Genomic DNA, 21,477 nt, shown 5'->3' on the forward strand with positions numbered 1-21,477 from the left:
TATCCAGAGCATGGTCCGCAAGCCCAGAATGACTGTATTTGTGAAAACGGATGTAGTCCTTGTGTTCCGAAATTCTGATATTCGCTGTCCTGCCTGTTTGGCCAAAGTAAGACAGTTTACAACTGCAAGGGACCAGGTAAACACCAGGTAGGTCTAGGGGAAGTGGTTGGTCTTTAGTGGAGCAGATAAGGGATGCCAATTTTCTGTAAGGTTTGTAACAGGAGGTCAGGTGATGTTTTTTTAAGATTTTGGTAATCTTTTCCGAGGTGCCTCGGATGTAGGGAATGGTGATGGATTTAGAGTAATCCTTGTTGTGTGTGGGGGGAGGGGATCTGTGGTTTGTAGGTTCTAATATTCTTTGGATTTTTTTGGGGGGGTAGCCATTGGCTGAGAAAGTGTTGAGGATGTGATTTAGTTCAGTGTTTAGGGCCAAGTCGTTTGAACAGATTAGTTTAGCCCTGTTGTATAGTGTTTTCACTACTCCATATTGTTGTGAGGGGGGGGGGGGATTGTTGGTGAATGTATCTGCCTGTATGGGTGGGTTTTCTGTAAACCGAGAAAACCAAGGATCCATTAGGCTGACGGGTGACTAGTGTGTCTAGGAAAGGGAGGCTGTTGTTTTCCTCTTTATCCAGAGTGAATTTGATTCTGGGGTGTTGGTTGTTTAAGTGTGTTAAGAAGGAGAGAAGTGTTTCAGAGCCATGTGGCCAAATAGCGAACACATCATCAACGTAGCGAAGCCATATGGTTGGTTTTTGTGGGGCAGAGCTAAGGCTTTTTCTTCAAAGGTCTCCATAAAGAAATTGGCCAAGGGTGGGGAGAGTGGTGAACCCATGGCTGTCCCCTCTATTTGTTTGTAGAATTTTCCCTGCCAAACGAAATAGCCTGAGTTCATTGTGAACTGAAATAAGGCTGAGATATCGGGAGAAAATTTAGCTTGGATTAGCTCTAAAGTTTCCTTGAGTGGGACATTTGTAAATAAAGAGGACACATCAAAGCTGACCATTATGTCAGTATGTTGGAGTGTAAGGTTTTCTATGCTGACTTTGAAATGGGCTGAGTTTTTTATGTGTGATGGTGTGTTGCCAGTATAGTGTGTGAGCTCTTTGGCCAAATGTTTAGCTAATTTGTATATGGGGGAATCAATGCCATCCACTATGGGACGTAATGGCACATTTTCTTTGTGTATTTTTGGGAGTCCGTAAATACGGGGGGGGGGGGTATAGAGTTAAACGGCTTTAATCTGTTGGTAACTTCTACAGGCCAAGAAATTACTCTCTTGAGGAGCCTGTGAAGTTTTCTAATTTGAGAGTTGGTGGGATTGTAATTGATAGGGAGGTAAGTGGCTTGATCTAATAGAAGAGCATTCAGCTTCCCTGTGTAGTCCTTTTGGTTAAGTACTACAGTTGCATTTCCCTTATCCGCTTTGGTGATAACTAATTCTTTATTATTCTTCATTTCCTGTAGAGCTTTATATTCCTTGTTTGATATGTTGGTTTTTGGTGGTCTTGCTTTGGAAAGTACACAGGCTACATCCAGTCTTACACTGTTGGCAACTTGATGTGGAAGGTGGTGGATTCCGCGCTCGATCTGTATCATAATATCCTCACTAGGTATTTTATTGGGAGCAATGGCGAAGTTGTGTCTACGTGACAGCACGTTGAGTGCTTCAGGCTATAGGGTGACTGAAGAAAGGTTGATTACCGTGTTGGTAGCAGGTTTTGGAAAGACGGTGGAGCTATTTTTTAATTTTTCAAAATTTTTCATCTGTCGGCCTCGTATTTTTTTAAATTCTTTTTCAGCAGCGGTACATGAGATGTCATGTAAAATCGACCAAAGTTCGTGGTTCAAAGTGTGCGAAAGCTCATCTTCGACGGCACGAATAGCTTCGTTAATGTCTGCTAAGAGCGACTTCTTTGATATTTATTTCCAGAAAACTCAAGTTTTTTTTGGTCCTGCGCTTTTTTGGTAATCCCAAACAGCCAAGCTCTCGTAATGTCTTGCAAACATTTTATATGAAATGTCATGCATAGAAATTCAGATGGATATGGGTTGATGAGAAATTGAGATGGGCTTTAAGCAACTGCAAGATAGGCCCTTGTAAAGCTAATGAAAGGGTCGATACCTGATTTATACCTGCTGATGATCCTGCTATTTAAATGAACATAGTTGTGCCTTCTTTTCTGAATTTTCTAGTTTCTCAAATAATAATAATAATAAATAACACTTATTTGCAATTCTTTTGTAAATATCTTTTTTTATCATGATATTATTATTATGTTTGCGTCAGACTACGCAATTTGTAATACTTTTCTTATCAGTCATAATATCATGTTTATCGTCGTTGCATGAGCTAGTTCTTCATGCACAAAACTTGCTATTATTCTTAATCTTTTAATCTATAACCTTGGTTTTACTCCCCCCTTTTACAAGGTTGTAAGCATAATAATAATATCATAAAAAAGATATTTACAAAAGAATTGCAAATAAGTGTTATTCAAGCAACTCCTAAAATTTGTTTTTTCAGTCAGTCGTGGCTATTACTATTCTCAGGTCACACAGGTTCGATATTTTTATGAGACAGTGTATTGGTTAAACAAGATCAGGCAAGCTATTAACAAAACAAACGTGTTTATTCATTCTAAGGCAAATTATTTACACAGTTTAAACAGCACATATCACGTGTCTGGTTCTATTAGGACAGCAAGACTGCAATGGAGACAATACAAATCACGTGTCTAATTCTCCACATGATCATTTAAGCATTTCTCTTAAGCTTTTAAAACAAAGAATTTACAAGTACACATTACTTTTCAGACACTTGGATAGAATTTAACACACTTAAATTTCACTCTCGTTATAAACAGAAAAGGCAAAACTTACGCCACATTCAATTTTAGCATTACACAACATTAGCAAATCTTTTGAACCCTATATACTACTATTCACATTCAAACAGAAGTATGACTTACCAACTTCTCTAGTACTTTCTATGCTAATAGATAACCAAACCAACATTCTCCGTTTAAACTTCACAATCTAGGAATTTCCATGAAACATTTTACTCACAATCTTGCCAGTTCATAACAAGTCCTAGATCCAAAAGCTTACGGGCACGTTCCACTTCGTTCCAGAAAATTTGCAATCAGGCACTAGGTTATGCCAGCAATAATACAGCACAAACATAATCGTCGAAGAATCATATGTTAGGACATCTTGAAAGGACTGTATCTAACTTCCCATCTTTGTCGGGACTGCTGCTCGTGGGAACATAACTCTCCCCATTCTTCTTCTTCCCAGAAAATTTGCAATCAGGCACTAGGTTACGGCAGCGATAATACAGCACACATGTAGATCATGGAAGAATCATACAGTAGGACATCTTTAAAGGACTGTATCTGCTGTTATCTAACTTCCCATCTTTGTCGGAACTGCTGCTCACGGGAACGTCACTCTTCCCCGTCCTCGGAAAGGCCTGGCACAGGAAACAAATTTTGCAGCTAGAGCTTTGGCCCCTCAATCTCTTCCTTTTATCTCACTCTCCCAACGTTGGCCCTTCTTCAAACTAAGTCCCCCAGATTTACTGGAGGATTTTTCTCCACCACCCGTGCTATTGCTGGGTTTTGGTGTGAAAACTCATAATCTGGTGACCTTCATGATTGTCGCTAGCCTTAGGTCTATTTGCCTAATCCTGTCTGAGCTGATTTTTAATTACAATTTCGAGTGGTTCTTATTTAAACATTCTAACAATTTGTTACTCTTAGAGAATACAGAGACAAATGCAAGAATGCTAAACACTGTGTAAAACTAGCTAAACAAAAGTCAAGGGAGGACTTTGGCAAGAATATAGAAAATAAATATCAATAAGGTGGCAAAATATTCTGAGGTTGTTGAAGAAGCTTAGGAATGGAGGAAAGAGTGCTGTAAAAGGAGTTAGAGATGATAAAGGTGACATGAAAATGGGAGAAAAAGATATTCTTGAGGTAAGGAGTAATTACTTTGAAAAACTGCTAAATGAAACAAGCAGTGATGACAGCACAGTGGTAAAAAACACTGACCAGGCATGCAGTCAGGAATACATATCCATACTTGAAGTAGAAAAAGCCATCAAAGGCTTGAAATGTTGGAGTAGATGGTATTTGACCAGAAATGCTGAAATATGGTGGTATAAAAGTCTTCCAGTTTCTGCACTGCATAGTTCAGAAATCCTGGACAGAGGGACGAATTCCCGTGATCGGAGTAGAGCTCTCATAGTATCCATGTATAAAAAGGGAAATAAAACTAAATGAATTACAGAGGTATTTCCCTACTGAGTGTTCCTGGCAAGATCTATGCAAGAATACTTGAGAAACGGTTGAGAAGAATTGTGGAAGAAAAGCTGGGTGAAGAACAAGCTGAATTCAGGCCAAATAGAGGCTCAGGATCAGATCTTCACTTTACGACAAATAGTCGAGAAAGCATGGGAATATAACAAAGATCTGTATTTAAGTTTTGTCGATTTGGAAAAGGCATAAGACAAGGTTCCAAGACAGAAGCTATTCAATACGCTACAGTTACATGGTGTCAATGGGGCATTATATCAAGCGATACTTAGTCTTTGTTTGAGTTGTAAGTCAGCAGTTAGTTTTGAAGGAAGTACAGGAAGATGGTTTAATGTTAAATCTAGTGTGAGACAAGGATGTACATTATCCCCTCTGTTATTCATTATCTATATAGATCACATTATGAAGGAAAGTGGTATTAAACATGATATCAAAATTGGAGATGTTAATGTCAGCTCTTTGCTTCATGCAGATGATGTTATACTTCTAAATAAATCCGCTACAAGTCTGCAAGATTCTCTGACTAAATTGAATAACTGTTGTAATAGATATGGTATGAAGGTCAGCAATAAAAAGACAAAGACAATGAAAATAGGCAGAATCATTGAAAATGTCAACTGTGTTGTGAATGGAGAACCTGTGGAACAAGTAAAACATTTCAGCTACTTAGGCACGATTTTCAGTGAAGATGGTAAATTAAATATAGACATAGACAACAGAATCAGCAAAGCTGGTATGGTGGGAAGTCAATTGAATAAATTCATATGGAACAAGAGAGAAATTTGTCAGAACACTAAACTTATGGATCTGAGAGCTGGGTCAGAAGTAAAACACTTGACCAAAGACTAGAGACCACAGATATGAGAGTCCTGAGAAAGATTATAGGCATGAACAGATGGCATCAATGGCAATATCATATTAAAAACAAGGATATTAGGAAAGAACTTGACATTGTCAGCATCCAGCAATATGTTAGCCGAGCTAATCTCAGGTGCTGTGGTCAGTTAAACAGAATGGGCGAAGAAAGATTTGGAAAACAAGTATTCTCTGCCAGGTTGGCAGCAAAACGACCCAGAGGAAGACCAAGATATAGGTGGATTGATACGGTACAAAGTGCCTTAGACGATAGAAATATAAGATCTGATAATGTTGGAGTCTTGACAAGTAACAGACTGATTTGGAGGAAAATTGTAGATAGGAAGTTAGTAATGATGTAATTTTTTTTCATGTAGTACTATCATATCCTGTACACCCCTTGAGGGTACATGGCAGGAATTTGATGATGATGATGAACAATTTGTTACTAGATTTAATACAGTAAAGTGAGTTAAACATTATTTTAATTACAAGTATTTTATGTAAATTTAATTGCCCATGTAAAATCGACATAGAAAAAATTATTTCTAATTTTATTCTATACGAGATTTACACTTTCATATCCACTCACAGTCCTAACTTCACACTCATCAATCCAAATTCTTAATCTGTTCACCTGTGATCTCGTGTGTAGTGTTTCCCAAGGTACTGAAACCTCCACATGTCAGATATACCAAAAATAATTATTGAAATAATTTCAAGATTCCCTGTAGGAAGTTTAGGGGACAAGGACCCCTCCTCCTGCAAAGTTTGGGAATACTAGAAAATATTGATACATAGTTGAATTAAACTTCTTGGTCTTATCCCACATCAAGCTTTAATAGGCTTCTTGAAATCATTTTACCCATCTGTGCATGTGATCTGAAATTGTAGAGTTTCAAACATCAGTGGTTGGCCGTTGCAGATGAAGTATTTCATCTGTAACTGCCAACAGAGGTAGTTATTTGAATGAGAAAGGACTAAATTATATTCATTTCTCTGACCTCATAATTTCATGTACAATATTATATTATTCCAGTAAAAATAAATGAATATTAACTCAGGAACATTACCAGTTTTTGTTTTGTGAGTATAATTCCCAATGTGAATTATAAATCTAATTCACATTGGGAAGCAACTTTAAGATATGGATAGAACATCGTCAAAATTTGTTAGTTATGGGAGTGAGAGAGAGAGATGGAGAGAATTGAACTACAGAATAATTCAGGGTAGATGAACAGATGCCTGTTGAACCTTGAATTAATAACATAATTTTTTTTAATTGTCCTTAAAAAAAATAACATTTATAGATTCTGCCAATGTTATTCAACAGCTCATATATGTCACTCATCTCTGGATAAGTACCATGAAAAGATTTGGCAAATCCCAAGTGGTTGCACTTGATATCTCTAAGGCTTTTGACAGGGTCTGGCACAAGGACCTTATTAAGTATGCTTCCATCATCATTTGGTCTGTCCTGTGATTTCTGCAACTGGGTTGCCAGTTTTCTCACTGGACACACGTATGCGATGATGGATGGTTCCCTATCTTCTAACTATAACTAATGCTGGGATCTCACAGATTTCTGTCCTTTCATCCCACCCTCTTTCTTTTATATATCGGCGACCTGTTCCATTTGACCATCAATCTGATACGTAGTTTCGCCAATAACAGTGCACTACATTCTTTCTCCTCACATAATAAACTTAACAATCCACAGAGCAACAACCACTGCAAACCTAATTCTGATTTCCAAACCATTCTTTGATGGGGCTCAGATAACCTAGCCGGAAAAACAGTTATTCCTTATTTCCCATAAAAAGATCCATATTCTTTCATTCTTACTGTTGACAATACCCAAATCTCTAAGCAAGATGAGATTTCACTCCTTGGGATTACATTGATATCAAGACTGTCCTGGCATAAGTACGTTATAACCATAGACTCCTCAGCATCCAAAAAATTAGTATTCCTCTTTTGCTCAAGGTATTACTTTACCAGTGAACAGCTTTTAACCCTGTACAAATCACTTTACGTATTGAATATTGCACACGCATGGGGCATTGCTTCCAAGAGTTCCCTAAAAATTCTCGATGCAAATGTAGAAAAGGGACAAATTGTCTTTTACGATCTCATTGCAACCACTCTTGCACAGGCATTTACTATCTACTACACACACACTTCTATAAATATTTCCATGGTAAATATTCGTCATAACTGGCATCATTAACCCCCCCCCCCTCCCCCTCTTTCTCTCTTTTTCTACAAAATCCATTGAAACACATGCAGTTTTCATCCAACACTCCTTCACAGTCCAATTCCATACTCATAAAACAAGTTTCTCTTCTTCCTACCTACTGCTGTAATTTGAAACAACCTTCCCTCCCATACAATGCACATGCCTTCAAATCTAACTAACATGACCAAGTTCCTCCTTTCTTGAAGCTCTTCCCATACACACTACTGATGAACAATAGGTTGACCAGCCAATCTCTCATGTATGGGTTCAACATTAAAAAAAATAAAAAGTCCTTACAACATGTTCCATGGTGGACCAAAACATAAATTGTTCTGTAATCTCTACCCTTAATACCATGGAATATAAAACAAAAAGTCAACTGTGAATGCTGCCGACATGCTGTGCAAAATCCTTTTCTCGGCACTGAATGCTTAGTACTTCCTGTTAATGTGTTCCATTCACTCACAATTCTCCATGTAAAAAAAAATTCCTCCTCACACCTTTCTCCACCACATTCTTACACATTAATCTTTGCATTCTTGCTAATGACACAACTTCCTAGGGTAATATTTTATTTCCCTTATGTTATGTATTGAAAAATTTCTTCAGCATTGTTCACATAAAGGCTACTTTAGTGACGTGTTTATCTCTTTTTCCCTCTCAACTTTGTAACTAACATACCTTCAACCACTTCTCAAATGTAACAGTCCATAGATTGGTCACCATTTTTATCACTTGCCTCTGAATCCCAATAACATCTATACTTCAACATTCCTGAGAACCCAAGTTACCACATCCAAGTATAATAGTCCAGGTAGATTTGGTTTTATAAATAGAGGAATAATAACCTCCCTCTGTCTACTTAGGGTTGCTTAAAGGTCAAAGCTAGATAACTGGCAGGAGACCTGCACGTAGTCTTTTAAGGAATGCAAAGCACTTGCCAGGGATTCTGATCTAATGTCTGTCTTAACCTTCTTATTGTGCACTTTATCAGGTACCAACCTGAATACTGAACGAAGGACTGCCAATTTGGGATTTAGCTGACAGAATTGTAATCTTATTGATTTAAATTATAATGATGGTACAACATGACAGTTTCATGTCAGCTGCAGTGTTTCTCCATTAAATAAGGACCCTCTTCCCTTCCCTCATTGTTTTTGTTAAGGATCCAAGGTAAACAGTAAAAAGTGAGCTGCTGGAACAAATTTCAACCCAACATCTGCACAGCTGAAGATTGGTATATTTGGCATAAGAATTATTAATGGAAATCAAATGGAAGTAGCAGAAGACTCTGGAAGTCAAAGAGGAGTCAAGATGGCATATTGAAAGCTCCTGGCAAACAAGTCAGCTTGTGATTTTTGAGAATACAGAGAAAAATGTAAGAAAGTAAAGCACTGTGTAGAACTAACTAAACAAAAGTCATGGGAAAACTTTAGTAAGAACATGGAAATAAATATCAGGAAAGTGGCAAAATATTCTGGACGCCATTGAAAAGTTTAGAAATGGAGCAGAGTACTGTAAAAGGAATTAGAAATATTAAATGTAACATAAAATCTTAAGATAAAGTATTCTAGATATCCAGAGTAATTACTTTGAAAGATTGCTAAATGAAATTAGCAGTGACGTAGCAAACACTCAACATTAATGCAAACAGACTTATCAGTACTTGAAGTTGAAAAAGCCAGACCTGTATGCAATAGTCTAGTTGAGGTTCAAGGCCTTGTAAAGAGGCTAAATGACTTCTTTATTATTACATGTCAAGGTTTGTTTCAGCACTGCAATTATCCTCTGAATTATATATCCAGTCTTTGTTATATGGCCCTTGAACTTCGAGTTCCTATCTTCTAAAACTAAGATTTCTAGCCTGATCAGTTTCTTCTAGCATAATCCCACCAATATAATGCAACATTGGATATCTAATCACGCCAAACTGCTTTTACTAACATTGAACCGAAAGCCAATTTCACATGCTCACAATTTCAGCCTATTCAAATCATTCTGAAAATACTGCATATCAAATGCACTTTTGATTACCCTACCTATCTTTGAATTGTTTGCAAATAGCTATATGTCGTCTGTCAGATTCTTCTCAATGTCATTAATGTATAGATTGAATAACAATGGATCAAATACTAATCCTCATGGTACACCTGGTTACCTTAAATCTTGCAGGCTTACATCCCTCATATACAACTTTTTGATGTCTGTCAGTCATCCTCTTACCTACATCCATATTTTGTAATCAAGTCACATATTCTCCAATTTATGCAGTAGTCTTCCATGCTGTATTCTTCAAAAGCCTTAGCAAAATCTAAAAATATCATGGTGTTTCCATTTCCCTTGTCCAACTCAATGGTAACATTATAGAATGTGAGCAAGTTGCTCAAATATGACCTTCCTTCAGTAAACTCATACTGTTCATTGCAAAGTAGAGATTTTCTGTCCTCCTCCCTTTTCTGAAGGCAAGTCCCAACCCACTTTCCACAATCTTCACCACTACTACTCCAGAGATACTAATAGGTTGATAGTTGGATACATCAGTCTTTGTATCACCTTTGTGCACAGGAGTGCAAAGAATGTACCATACATTCTTTCATACATACATACATTGTAGTGTAGACAGCGAGGGTTGTTTGCAAGAGAAAAGGTTTTTTTGCATCCCATTTCCAGTCTGATGAAATGTGAATAATCAAAGTAGTTGCCTTTGAACCTCAAAACTTCGCTGTAAAAGCCATCTTACTGGATAACCTATCTGCTCTTCAACCCCACATGCTAAGGATTTGAATCCTGCTGTGGGCATCTGTATTAGTGGATATTTTAAGTGGGAGATGACTTTCATTGCATGATGTGAGACCATTGCATTGAATAATTATTGGAGGCTTGAAGTGACTTGAAAAAAGTACACCCAGGAGTGCATGAAGTTCCTTGTGACTGTGACTTGGCCTATTATGGGCAAATAAGAAGATCAGTTAACATCTACCTGGAAGAACATGAAAGATACATTCGCTACTATGTTGGTCTCTAGAGCAAATTTTTCAGATCAGGTTAAAATTAATAAATAGGTATAGAATAATTGCAGCCTGTCCATGATACTAATGTAGTGTAGATTTATTACCTTTTGTAGGTGGGAGTCAAATACAAAAAAGTAGTATTGTCTTACATTTAGTGGTTAAATATTTGCATTAATAAGTTATGTTTTTTATAATTTTTAATTATGAATTTCAAAAATGAAAAAATTATTAATTAATTTCAATTTTAGAAAGTTGCTTCAACTTATACTTTTTTAAAATTATTTTTTTTCCCCATTTATAGTTTGTGAACTTTACTGTCAGTTACCAGTTGATCATGAGACAGCTAGAGTAAGTCTTTCTCTCTCTCTGTGTGTGTGTGTGTGTGTGTGTGTGTGTGTGTGTGTGTGTGTGTGTGTGTGTGTGTGTGTGTGTGTGTGTGTGTTATGCCATGACTGCTCAGGATTTAAAAATTGATCTGTTTTGGTTTTTTTTTTTTTCTTTGCATTATTATCCCTTTCCATAATTTGGCTGTGTTGAGACCTTATTAATAATTAATAGAAAGAAATGAGTGAACATGTAAAACTTCTAGAAGACCATAATGAAAATTCATTGCTAACACTTAATAAGTATAATAACATTCATCTTTGCAGTATCTGTTTGCTGATTGCTTTTTTAATATCTTATTAAAATAATAATATTAATAATAATTTAATAGAATCTCATTAGCTCAGCCAGTATTGATGATACCCTTTGGCTGAAAAAATCCTAGATTCATTTCCTGTCTAGGATGCAACGCAGCTTTATCAGAGCTTTACAACTGAAGGTAAGTTATGCAAGTACCAGGATTTTCTTCCTGGAAACTTGGGTTTTTCATTTTGTAAGAAACGCTGTTCAGAAGAATGCATACAATTTATTGTAATGCAGATAGGATTAACTGTCCTTGGTCTATACAGTAATCTGGTTTCTAAGAAATCAAGTTATTTAGCCATGAAAGATCAGTGAGCTTAAAATGAAGTTGAAGGATCAGAAATAATATTTTTTTTTATATATCACTCTTTCATATGGGAGGCTGCAAGTCCTGTAGCAGAACAGATATGCTCATAACCAAGGTAGAGACTCTGCCTTCAATTGGGGAAAGTGATCATGCAATCTTCTTCTGGGAGACTGCAAAATATATGTAATTCTTTGTCAAGAAAGGATTTATGTTGAAATATGAAGCTGTTAATTATGATAGACTTAGGAAGCAGCTTGGAGTGGTTCTGTGGCTTAAGACACCACGAGAAATAATATCAGTTGCATACAAAGATCAGAGATTGTTTGAGAGAGCAGTGTCAGACTGTGCATACCCAAGGTCAGGAGGATAAATCAAGTGGATAAGTAGAGATATAATGCAGGAGCTGTAAAAAAAACATTGTGGAAGGGATCAACATTCTCATCAGAATGATGATCATATTTGAAAGGAAAATATGATCATCATTCTGATGAGAAGTATACAAAGTGCTGGCAAGAAGGGTGACTAGTATGCTAAGAAAGTCCAAATCAGATTATGAGAGAAAATTAGCTAAGCAGGCCAAAGTAAATCCAAAAGAGTTTTTGCTATGTAGTGCTACGACTTTAATCACTGCTGATGGTAGGAAGTGACAGAAGCGGAAAAAAATAGTTAAATAGTTGAGTTGCTAAGCGATCACTTTGCAAGGGTGTATTATCCAGCTGCATATTTTGCAGTTACTGATGTTACAGACTGATGTTGAGAATTGAGGTAGATGAACAAGAGGTGCCCAGTATATTAAAAATTATCAACGTGAATACAGCAGTGGGACTAGATGGCATTTCGGACTCTGTGCTACACAAATGCTCAAGAGAATTGGGTGCTTCTGATGAAGTTGTATAATCTCAGGTCAGGTTCCAAGAGAGTGGAAAGGTCAGATAGTTCCATTACATAAAAGTGTGCCAAGGCAGAAATAACAAATTACAGATCAATTAATTTTTCAGCAGTAGTGGTGGTTAAAGGTAAAATTCAGGAAAGGGTGGATATGAAAACAATACTCTATGGTGGGCAGCATAGCTTTGTAGAAGATAGGTCCTACCTTAGTAATTTACTAATGTTCTATGATAGTGACATCAGAATTAGATAAGGGAAATGGCTACACCATGATACTGCTAAACTTTGCACAGCCATTTGATAGAATACTGCATGTAAAACTATTACAGAAGTTTGAGAAAATGGGAATGAATATGATGCTAATGGCTGTCAGACATCAGAGAATAATATGTGGTGAGGTGGAACCTAGAAGAATGAAGATAAGGGAGCAAGTTGGTTCCTCAGGACTCTGTACTAGGACCACTAGTCTTTAATTTGTATATTAATGATATAAGAATTATTTAAGGTGGGGGGATATTCAGTTATTTGCTGATGATTGCTGAGGAGGACAATAGTTGATAAAGGAGATGTAGATATCCAACAGGATGATTTAAATAAATTGGCATCGTGGATGAATGATAATGGTTGTCAGTTGTAATGTTGCAAAATGCAAGGTTATGCACTTTGCATTGAAAAGATTATATACCATGTATTCACATTGATGGTACTAAATTGCAGGAAATTGATGAGGCTAGGGACTTTGGGGGTAATGGGTGACAGAGAGTTAAAGTCAAAAGGCATGTTACAAAAAGTTGGCAACATAGTTCAGAGGATTACTTGGTTGTTGAAAAACACATTCCTAAATAAAGATAGGAAGGTTATGATCCCTCTTTATAAGGGAATGATTCCTCTGCATCTTGACTGCCATGCACATATTTGGTCATCTGAATTTCTTGGAGATCAAGAGTTGATGGAGAGGATTAAAAAACGATTGACCAGGCTGTTAACATATCTGTGGGATGCTCCCTATTAGAGTAGATTGAAGGTGTGCAAGCAAGCTGCAAAGTTTAGTTTATAGGCAGAAAAGAGATGACATGGTAGAAACTTAAAAGATGTTAAAAGGGTTTTATAACTACTTCTTCTTTGGCACTACGGCCCAATGTAGGGCCTTGGCCTCCCATTTTTGGGTTTTATAACTCACTATGAGATGGAGTCGTTACCCCGACGCTCAATCAAGTGTAATTGTCTGTGAGACATTGTGTTCTTAAGATCGATTTGCCTGCTTTGTGGGAGGAAAAATCCCAGATAAACTTGGGGAGAAAAACCCTGCAGTTCACGCCCAAGATCGGCCAACTTGGATGAGAAATGTCTGAGAAAGATCCTTAGCTACTCACATCAGTGACGACAATCGAACGCAGGACACTCTTTTCCCAGACATAAGGTTGCTGAGCACGTAACTACTCGGCTAACCTGGGTTTTATAACATTGACCCAAAATAAATACACGAATAGAGAAAGAACAGTTGTCACTGTTAGCAAGGGTGTGCAGACTCGATTTCTTGCTTGGAGAGTGCTGAAAATGAGTGAAATTGATTGCCAGAAGTAGTTTTTGAATGAGTTTATGGAGAGATATGATAGGCATTGTGTGGATAGTTTGGGTCTCCTGCAGTGAGTCTTCTTACTCTGTGGAGATACCCATATAATAATAGTCTTGGCAGAATACTACATAGGAAGGCTGTTCCACAGAACTGAAGCAGATGGAATGAAAGATGACTTAAAGTAGCAGGTTCAGTGAGTCAGCAGTTTATCTGTAAAAGAATGTTTTTGATGGCTATTGCTTGTGTTGATTGTAGGTTTAGCAGAGGTGAAAGGCATAATCGATGCTACTTCTGCTGAAGTATCTATGGAAATATCTGTAGAAGAGACACAGTATGAAACTGACTGTTTGTGAGAGAAGGGTCATCATTCAACTGAACTACTCTTCTGAATCGCATCGAGAATTTTTAAAGTATTAGTTGCACCATCCTAAAGATGAAAACAGTATTCCGTGTTTGGATGGATTTGGGATTAGATGAAACATAATGTCATAAGCAAAATCATTGTTGAAGTTTTGTCATACCATAGGAGAACAACTGAGCTTTTTTTTTTTTTTTTTTGTAAAATAACAAAACTGTGTTTTGAAAGTATCGAAAGTGATAAGGAGATTAATGTTTAAGGTACTTATGATGATTTTGAAATTTGAATTGTTGGATCACTACAAGATTTTTCATGAGTATGATGAGTGAAAAGTGCAATGATAAATTCTGCACAGAGTTTGAGGTTTGTGAGAGCAGGTTATGAGGAAGAGGGTGGATGAAATAAGAGAGCATTGAGGAACAGCCTGCATTAATAGGAAAATCTAAAGAGACAACACCTTTCACTGTTAAAGGTAATGAATGACCTGAGAGTGAACTGGCAGTCCAGTTATGTAAGGGAGGAACATAGGCTGTAAGATGACAGTTTGTTAAGCTCTCATTGCCAGCCTCTATTAGATACCTTGAAGATGTCACATGCCTGTTCTGTGAATACCAAGCATATAACTGCATTACTAAATGTGAACAAATTACAAACTTTTAGATTATCTTATGTAACAAAAACGTATTCCTCGTTAATGAAATTTTTACTCCGCATATACAATATGGTAAAAAAAACAAACAAGTAAACTTTATCTGTAATTTTTACAGACACTTATCACCCTTTTTTGGAGTTAGCTGTATGTGAACTAGTTTCCATGCTGTAGTGTGAATGCCACCCTGAGTATAATCTAGTATTTGGATAAAGATGTTTTAGTTTAGGCATGCATCTCTTGAGTACAGTTTGTGGCATTCCATCAGAACTAGAAGCTTTTTGTATCCATATTTTTTTAAGATTTTTCTGAAGTCTTCCTAGCAGAAGGTCACTGACAATTATCTGGTCCAGTGAGGTAGCCCCATTTGATGAGGTTTTGTTTGTAGCATCCTGTCGTTCGAAGTCTGTTGAGGCTTTTCCATGTATTCCAGTCCAAGCAGGCACCACGTGGAAGATGTTCGCCTGTTGGAATACCAGTATTACTCTCAGGGTATAGTGCAAGCCATTGTTGAAGTCTTGTCTCTGGAGGGTTTTTAGGTGGTTCAACAGTTACTAGGAAGCTATGTCGGGATCTTAGTCTTTGGGGTACTGTGGTCTGGCCAAATAGTGGGCGGCTTTCATCATTCATTTGTCTGCTTCTTTCATCAGCTGAGAATGCAGATCTTCGAATTGAAGGGGGTGCAATACCAGCCAAAGTATACAGGTCTTTTAGTGGTATTGGTTTCAGGCATCCTGTAATTAAGCAGCAGCTTTCATTCAATGCTGGGTTAAGTTTTTCAGCATGGCAGGATCTGGACCATACCAGGCAGGCATATTCAGCAGAAGAATGGCAAAGGGCCAAGGCAGAAGATGAGGAGATAAGCTTTCTTAGTATGTCGTTTCTTGTATTCACTTTTGCCTTCGTTTTTTTCTATGTGTCTTTTATATGAAAGAGTGTGATTGAGAGTCACACTGAGGTAGATTGAGTTCCAGACACCCCCACTGACCACACCTTTATTCGTCTTCCAGAGATGACTCCTCATTCTGGTCCATCTAACCAAATGCTGAAACATTTCCCCTGCATCTCTCCTAAAATCCTTTAAGCAACTTAAATGTTTCTATCATATCCCCTCTTTTTCTCCTATCAACCGACTTCTGCAATCCACACACCTTCAGTCTATCCTCATAACGCACATTCCACAGGCCACTCACCATCTTGGTCACTTGCCTCTGAATCCTCTGCACCACTTCCACATCTCCAAGGAACTCGGGGGACCAGACTTGAGCACAGTAATCCAGATGTGCGTATATCAAGGCCTTATAAATTACAACTTCCTTATCTTGGCTAGTGAAGAACACATTAACAAGCAAAGTAATCTTCTAGACATATTGCAACTTTAGCAATATGTCCTTTGAACTTTAACTCTGTCTATCACCACCCCTAAATCTCTAGCTCAATCTATTTCCTGGAGTACAGTGCCATCAATGTGATGAACAGTTTGTAATCTATTTATCCTAAAGTGCATAACTTTACATTTCTCGACATTAAACTGATTGTCCATACTGACAGCCTATTTAAATCGTCCTGCAAGGTCTCCACATCGCTTTAATTAACTATTACGCTACCTAATTTCACATCATCAGCAAACAACTGAATATTTCCTTTCAGGATATTTCTTATATCATTTATGTATAAATTAAACAGCAATGGTCCTAGCACTGAACCTTGTGGCACACCACTAGTCACCTGCTTTTGCCTTAATTCTGCTCCCCTATTATACCACTTTTTGATATCTGTCCAGCAGATGCCCTCTTATCCACTTAACCAGTGTCATGTCCATCTCCATTTGTTCTAATTTGCGTAACAGTGTTTCATGTGGTATTCTGTCAAATACCTTCAAAATCCAGCAAAATCATCATGTAGCCATTTCCTTTATCCCATCTTAGAATAACAGCTGTTATAAAAAGTTAGTAAATTACTAAGGCATGACCAACCTTCACAAAACCCAGTTGGCCCTCATACAGTATCATATTTTATCTACCCATTCTTGAATTCTCTTTTTTATCAATTTTTCTAATACTTTTACCACCATTCCTGAGATACTGATTGGTCTATAATTTGCTACTATAGTATTAGAACCCCCTTTAATCAATACCTTCCTATATTTCGGCAATGTTACGTTGCCATCTTTTTGGAACATAAAAACTATGATATGTGCACACAGGCACTAACAACTAGCAAATGAGCTATATTTTAGTATACATTGTCATTTCCTGAAAAATTTAAAGCCATGTGTAACCAACGTATAAGTTTATCTACAAGAATTAGAATCTCCCTTATTCAAAGGAATACTTTTGTCCTCTTTCCACTCCCTTGGAACTTGACTCGAGCTGAGACTTAAATTAAGCTTGGGTGTGCTTAAGGGTCAAAGCTGTATAACTGAGAGGAGACCTCCACATAGCCTTTAAAGGAATGCAGAGAACCGACCAGGACTTCTGACCTAATGTCCAATCCTCACCTTCTCGTGGTGCACCCTGTTGGGTATCTACTTGGATACTGAACGAACGAGGATGGGCTGGCAATTTGCGATTTAGCTGACCAAATTGTATTGTTATTTAATCCAAAATAAAAAAATTATGATACAACATGACAAAATTTCATGTAGGCTGGGGCCAAGGTTAAACAAGGCCCCCGTTGTTTTCGCCAGGGAACCAGGGCGAACAGCGAAAAGTCGGCTACTGGAACAAATCTGAAAACACACCCCAACTCAACATCACCAGAGTTAAAGATTGGTACTATCTACATAAGAAGCCTGAATGGCAAAGAAATGGAGGTAGCTGAGGAATTAGATAAGTACCAGATCGACATAATAGGGGTGACTGAAACAAAAAAGACAAAAACTGGTGAGATCTTTCTGAGCAATAAATACAAAATGTTATATTCAGGCAATGACAATCAAGGAAAAGAAGGAGTAGCCATAGTATTCAACACAAAATACGAGGCTAATCTTCTTGAATGGCAGTCAGTCTCAAGTAGAATAATGTGGGCAAATATGAAAATGGGTAACTGGACAATGAGACTTATATGTGCCTATGGTCCCACAGAAGGTTCTACTAAGGTAGAAGTGGAGGAATTTTTTGAGGCTTTAGAAAAAGCAACTGACAAAGTGAAAAAGGAAAAGTTGGTCCTTGTTGGAGATCTAAATAGCAGAGTAGGAAATGATTGTGAGACATACAGAAATATTTTGGGAAAATTTGGAGAAAAGAGCAAAGCTAATGATAATGACAAATATCTGTTGGATTTCTGCTCAGGACATGGACTGGTTATTACTAACACCATGTTTCAACATAAAAATGTGCACAAATTCACATGGAGAGAAAAGGCAAGCAATAAGAAAAGTCTTACTGACTATGTTATTCTTGATAGTGATATTTTCTCAGTGGGGCAGGCCACTAGAGTGTATAAGTTTTAAAAGAAGTAAACCGTGAGTAGACATATCGGTACACAATAAATAACGGAAAAAACTCACGTAGAAAGATTATTTATTAGTATAATTTTCGCCTGTGTGTCACAGGCATCTTCAGTACATTAAGCTCAAAATTAAACACTAACTGACAATTCCAAAAAGCGCCACCTAAGTAGCTGGTGTAAGATAACTAAAAAGGTCAATAACTTTCCTAAAAATAAAAAAAAAATAAAAAAAAATTAATACAATCAAAAGTTAGGAAAGATTAGCTGATTTGTAAAGTACTATCTCCCATAAAGGGGATAGACGTAAGCCGTCGGATCTGTTTAAGTTAGGAGAATGAAGTAGAGTTTCACATGTTTCTTTATAAAGGCGTTCCATGAGAAACTCACTTTTGTGAAGAACTCTTGTCTTTCTCCAATGAACTCTGTGTCTAGTGAAGATGGCATGTTCAGAAAGTCCAGACTTTTCAGGTTTAAAGTATTCAATATAAGATTGGTGTTCTTCTAGCCGAATAGAGGCAGATCTTCCCGTTTGTCCGAAATAAGATAATCCACGTAATATAATTCTGTGCTCTTTTGGATTATCTTATTTCAGACAAACGGGAAGATCTACCTCTATTTGGCTAGAAGAACACCAATCTTATATTGAATACTTTAAACCTGAAAAGTCTGGACTTTCTGCACATGCAATCTTCACTAGACACAGAGTTCATTGGAGAAAGACGAGAATTCTTCACAAAAGTCAGTTTCTCATGGAACGCCTTTATAAAGAAACATGTGAAACTCTACTTCATTCTCCTAACTTAAACAGATCCGACGGCTTACGTCTATCCCCTTTATGGGAGATAGTACTTTACAAATCAGCTAATCTTTCCTAACTTTTTATTGTATTAATTTTTTTTAATTTTTTTATTTTTTTTTAGGAAAGTTATTGACCTTTTTAGTTATCTGACACCAGCTACTTAGGTGGCGCTTTTTGGAATTGTCAGTTAGTGTTTAATTTTGAGCTTACTGTACTGAAGATGCCTGTGACACACAGGCGAAAATTATACTAATAAATAATCTTTCTACGTGAGTTTTTTCCATTATTTATTGTGTACTGACTAGAGTGTATGTTAGAGGATTTGAAATTGGAAGTGATCACTATTTAATCTTGAGCAGAATAAAATTGAATTTCATATTGAAAAGAATAACATGTAAGAAAGTTTTAAAACGAATAAAAGTTGAGCAGCTCTCCGATGTGAACTGTAGACTAAAATACACAAAGATTATTGAAGAAAAAATGAAATAGTTTGAGAACAGGAACCAAACCTTGGAGATTCAGTGGCAAGCCTTGAAGAAAGCCCTGTTTGATTCAGCTAGAGAGGCATGTGAAGAAAAACATGTAAGAAAGTTTTAAAGCAAATAAAAGTTGAGCAGCTCTCAGATGTGAACTGTTGACAAAAATACACAAAGATTATTGAAGGAAAAATGAAAGAGTTTGAGAACAGGAACCAAACCTTGGAGATTCAGTGGCAAGCCTTGAAGAAAACTATGATTGATTCAGCCAGAGAGGCATGTGGTGAGGTAGTCTGCAAGGATAGAAAAATTAGAACTCCATGGTGGACACAAGAAGTTAAAGAGGCAGTGAAGGAAAAGAAGAAAGCATATCAAAAGATCCTGGAAAATAAGTCAGTTTGCGCTTTTAGAGAATACAGAGAAGACAAATGTAAGAATGCTAAACACTGTGTAAAACTAGCTTAACCAAAGTCATGGGAGGAATTTGGCAAGAACATAGAAAATAAATATCAAGAACGTGGAAAGATATTCTGGAGGTTGTTGAAGAAGCTTAGAAATGGAGGAAAGAATGCTGCAAAAGGAGTTAGAGATGATAAAGATGACATGAAAACGGGAGAAAAAGATATATCCTTGAAGTATGGAGTAATTACTTCGAAAAATTACTAAATGAAACAAGCAGTGATAGCACAGTGGTAAAAAACACTCAACAGGCATACAGTTCGGAATACATATCCATACTTGAAGTAGAAAAAGCCATCAAAGGCTTCAAATGTGGAAAGGCAGCAGGAGTAGATGATGTTCGACCAGAAATGCTGAAGTATGGTGGTATAAGAGTCTTACAGTGGCTGCACTGCATAGTTCAGAAGGCCTGGACAGAGGAACGAATTCCTGATGATTGGAGTACAGCTCTAATAGTACCGATATATAAAAAGGGAAATAAAACTGAATCTGAGAATTACAGAGGTATTTCCCTACTGAGTGTTCCAGGCAAGATTTATGCCAGTATATTTGAGAAATGTTTGAGAAGAATTGTGAAAGAAAAGCTTGATGAAGAACACGCTGGATAGGCCAAATAGAGGCTGGGATCAGATCTTCACTTTATGACAATTATTTAGAAAGCATGGGAATATAACAAAGAAATTTATTTAGGTTTTGTCGATTTGGAAAAGGCATATAACAAGGTGCCAAGTGAGAAGCTATTCAATACGCTACAGTTATATGGTGTCAATGGCGCATTATATCAAGCAATACTTAGTCTTTATTTGAGTTGTAAGTCAGCAGTTAGAATTGAAGGAAGTACAGGAAGATGCTTTAATGTTGAATCTGGTGTGAGACAAGGATGTACATTATCCCCTCTGTTATTCATTATTTATATGGATTACATTATGAAGGAAAGTGGTATTAAACATGATATCAGAATTGGAGATGTTAATGTCCGCTCTTTGCTTTATTGCGGACGATCTTATACTTCTAAATAAATCCGCTACAAGTTTGCAAGATTCTCTGACTAAATTGAGTAACTGTTGTAATAGATATGGTATGAAGGTCAGCAATAAAAAGACAAAGACAATGAAAATAGATAGAATCATTGAAAATGTCAACTGTGTTATGAATGGAGAACCTGTGGAACAAGTAAAACATTTCAGCTACTTTAGCATGATTTTTTAGTGAAGATGGTAAATTAAATATAGAAATAGACAACAGAATCAGCAAAGCTGGTATGGTGGGAAGTCAATTGAATAAATTCATATGGAATAAGAGAGAAATTTGTCAGAACACTAAATTAGCTGTATACAAGACAGTGTTCAAGCCAGTTTTAACTTATGGATCTGAGAGCTGGGTCAGAAATAAAACACT

At 37.0% G+C, this 21,477-nt stretch overlaps 1 protein-coding gene across 1 annotated transcript in view; it reads left to right on the top strand.

The window, feature by feature from the left end:
* Positions 1-21,477, top strand: part of LOC150102901 (E3 SUMO-protein ligase RanBP2-like) — a 673,019-nt gene that overhangs the window by 61,460 nt on the left and 590,082 nt on the right. The window contains exon 5 of the mRNA XM_090397978.1: positions 10,729-10,775. Within this exon, the coding sequence (XP_090254104.1) occupies positions 10,729-10,775 (47 nt within the window). The remainder of the gene's footprint in view (positions 1-10,728; positions 10,776-21,477) is intronic.

Source organism: Typopeltis vanoorti, chromosome 9 (genome assembly GCF_054136105.1).
Source record: "Typopeltis vanoorti isolate ZY-2024b chromosome 9, IOZ_Tvanoo_1.0, whole genome shotgun sequence".
Classification (NCBI taxonomy): Eukaryota; Metazoa; Arthropoda; class Arachnida; order Uropygi; family Thelyphonidae; genus Typopeltis; species Typopeltis vanoorti.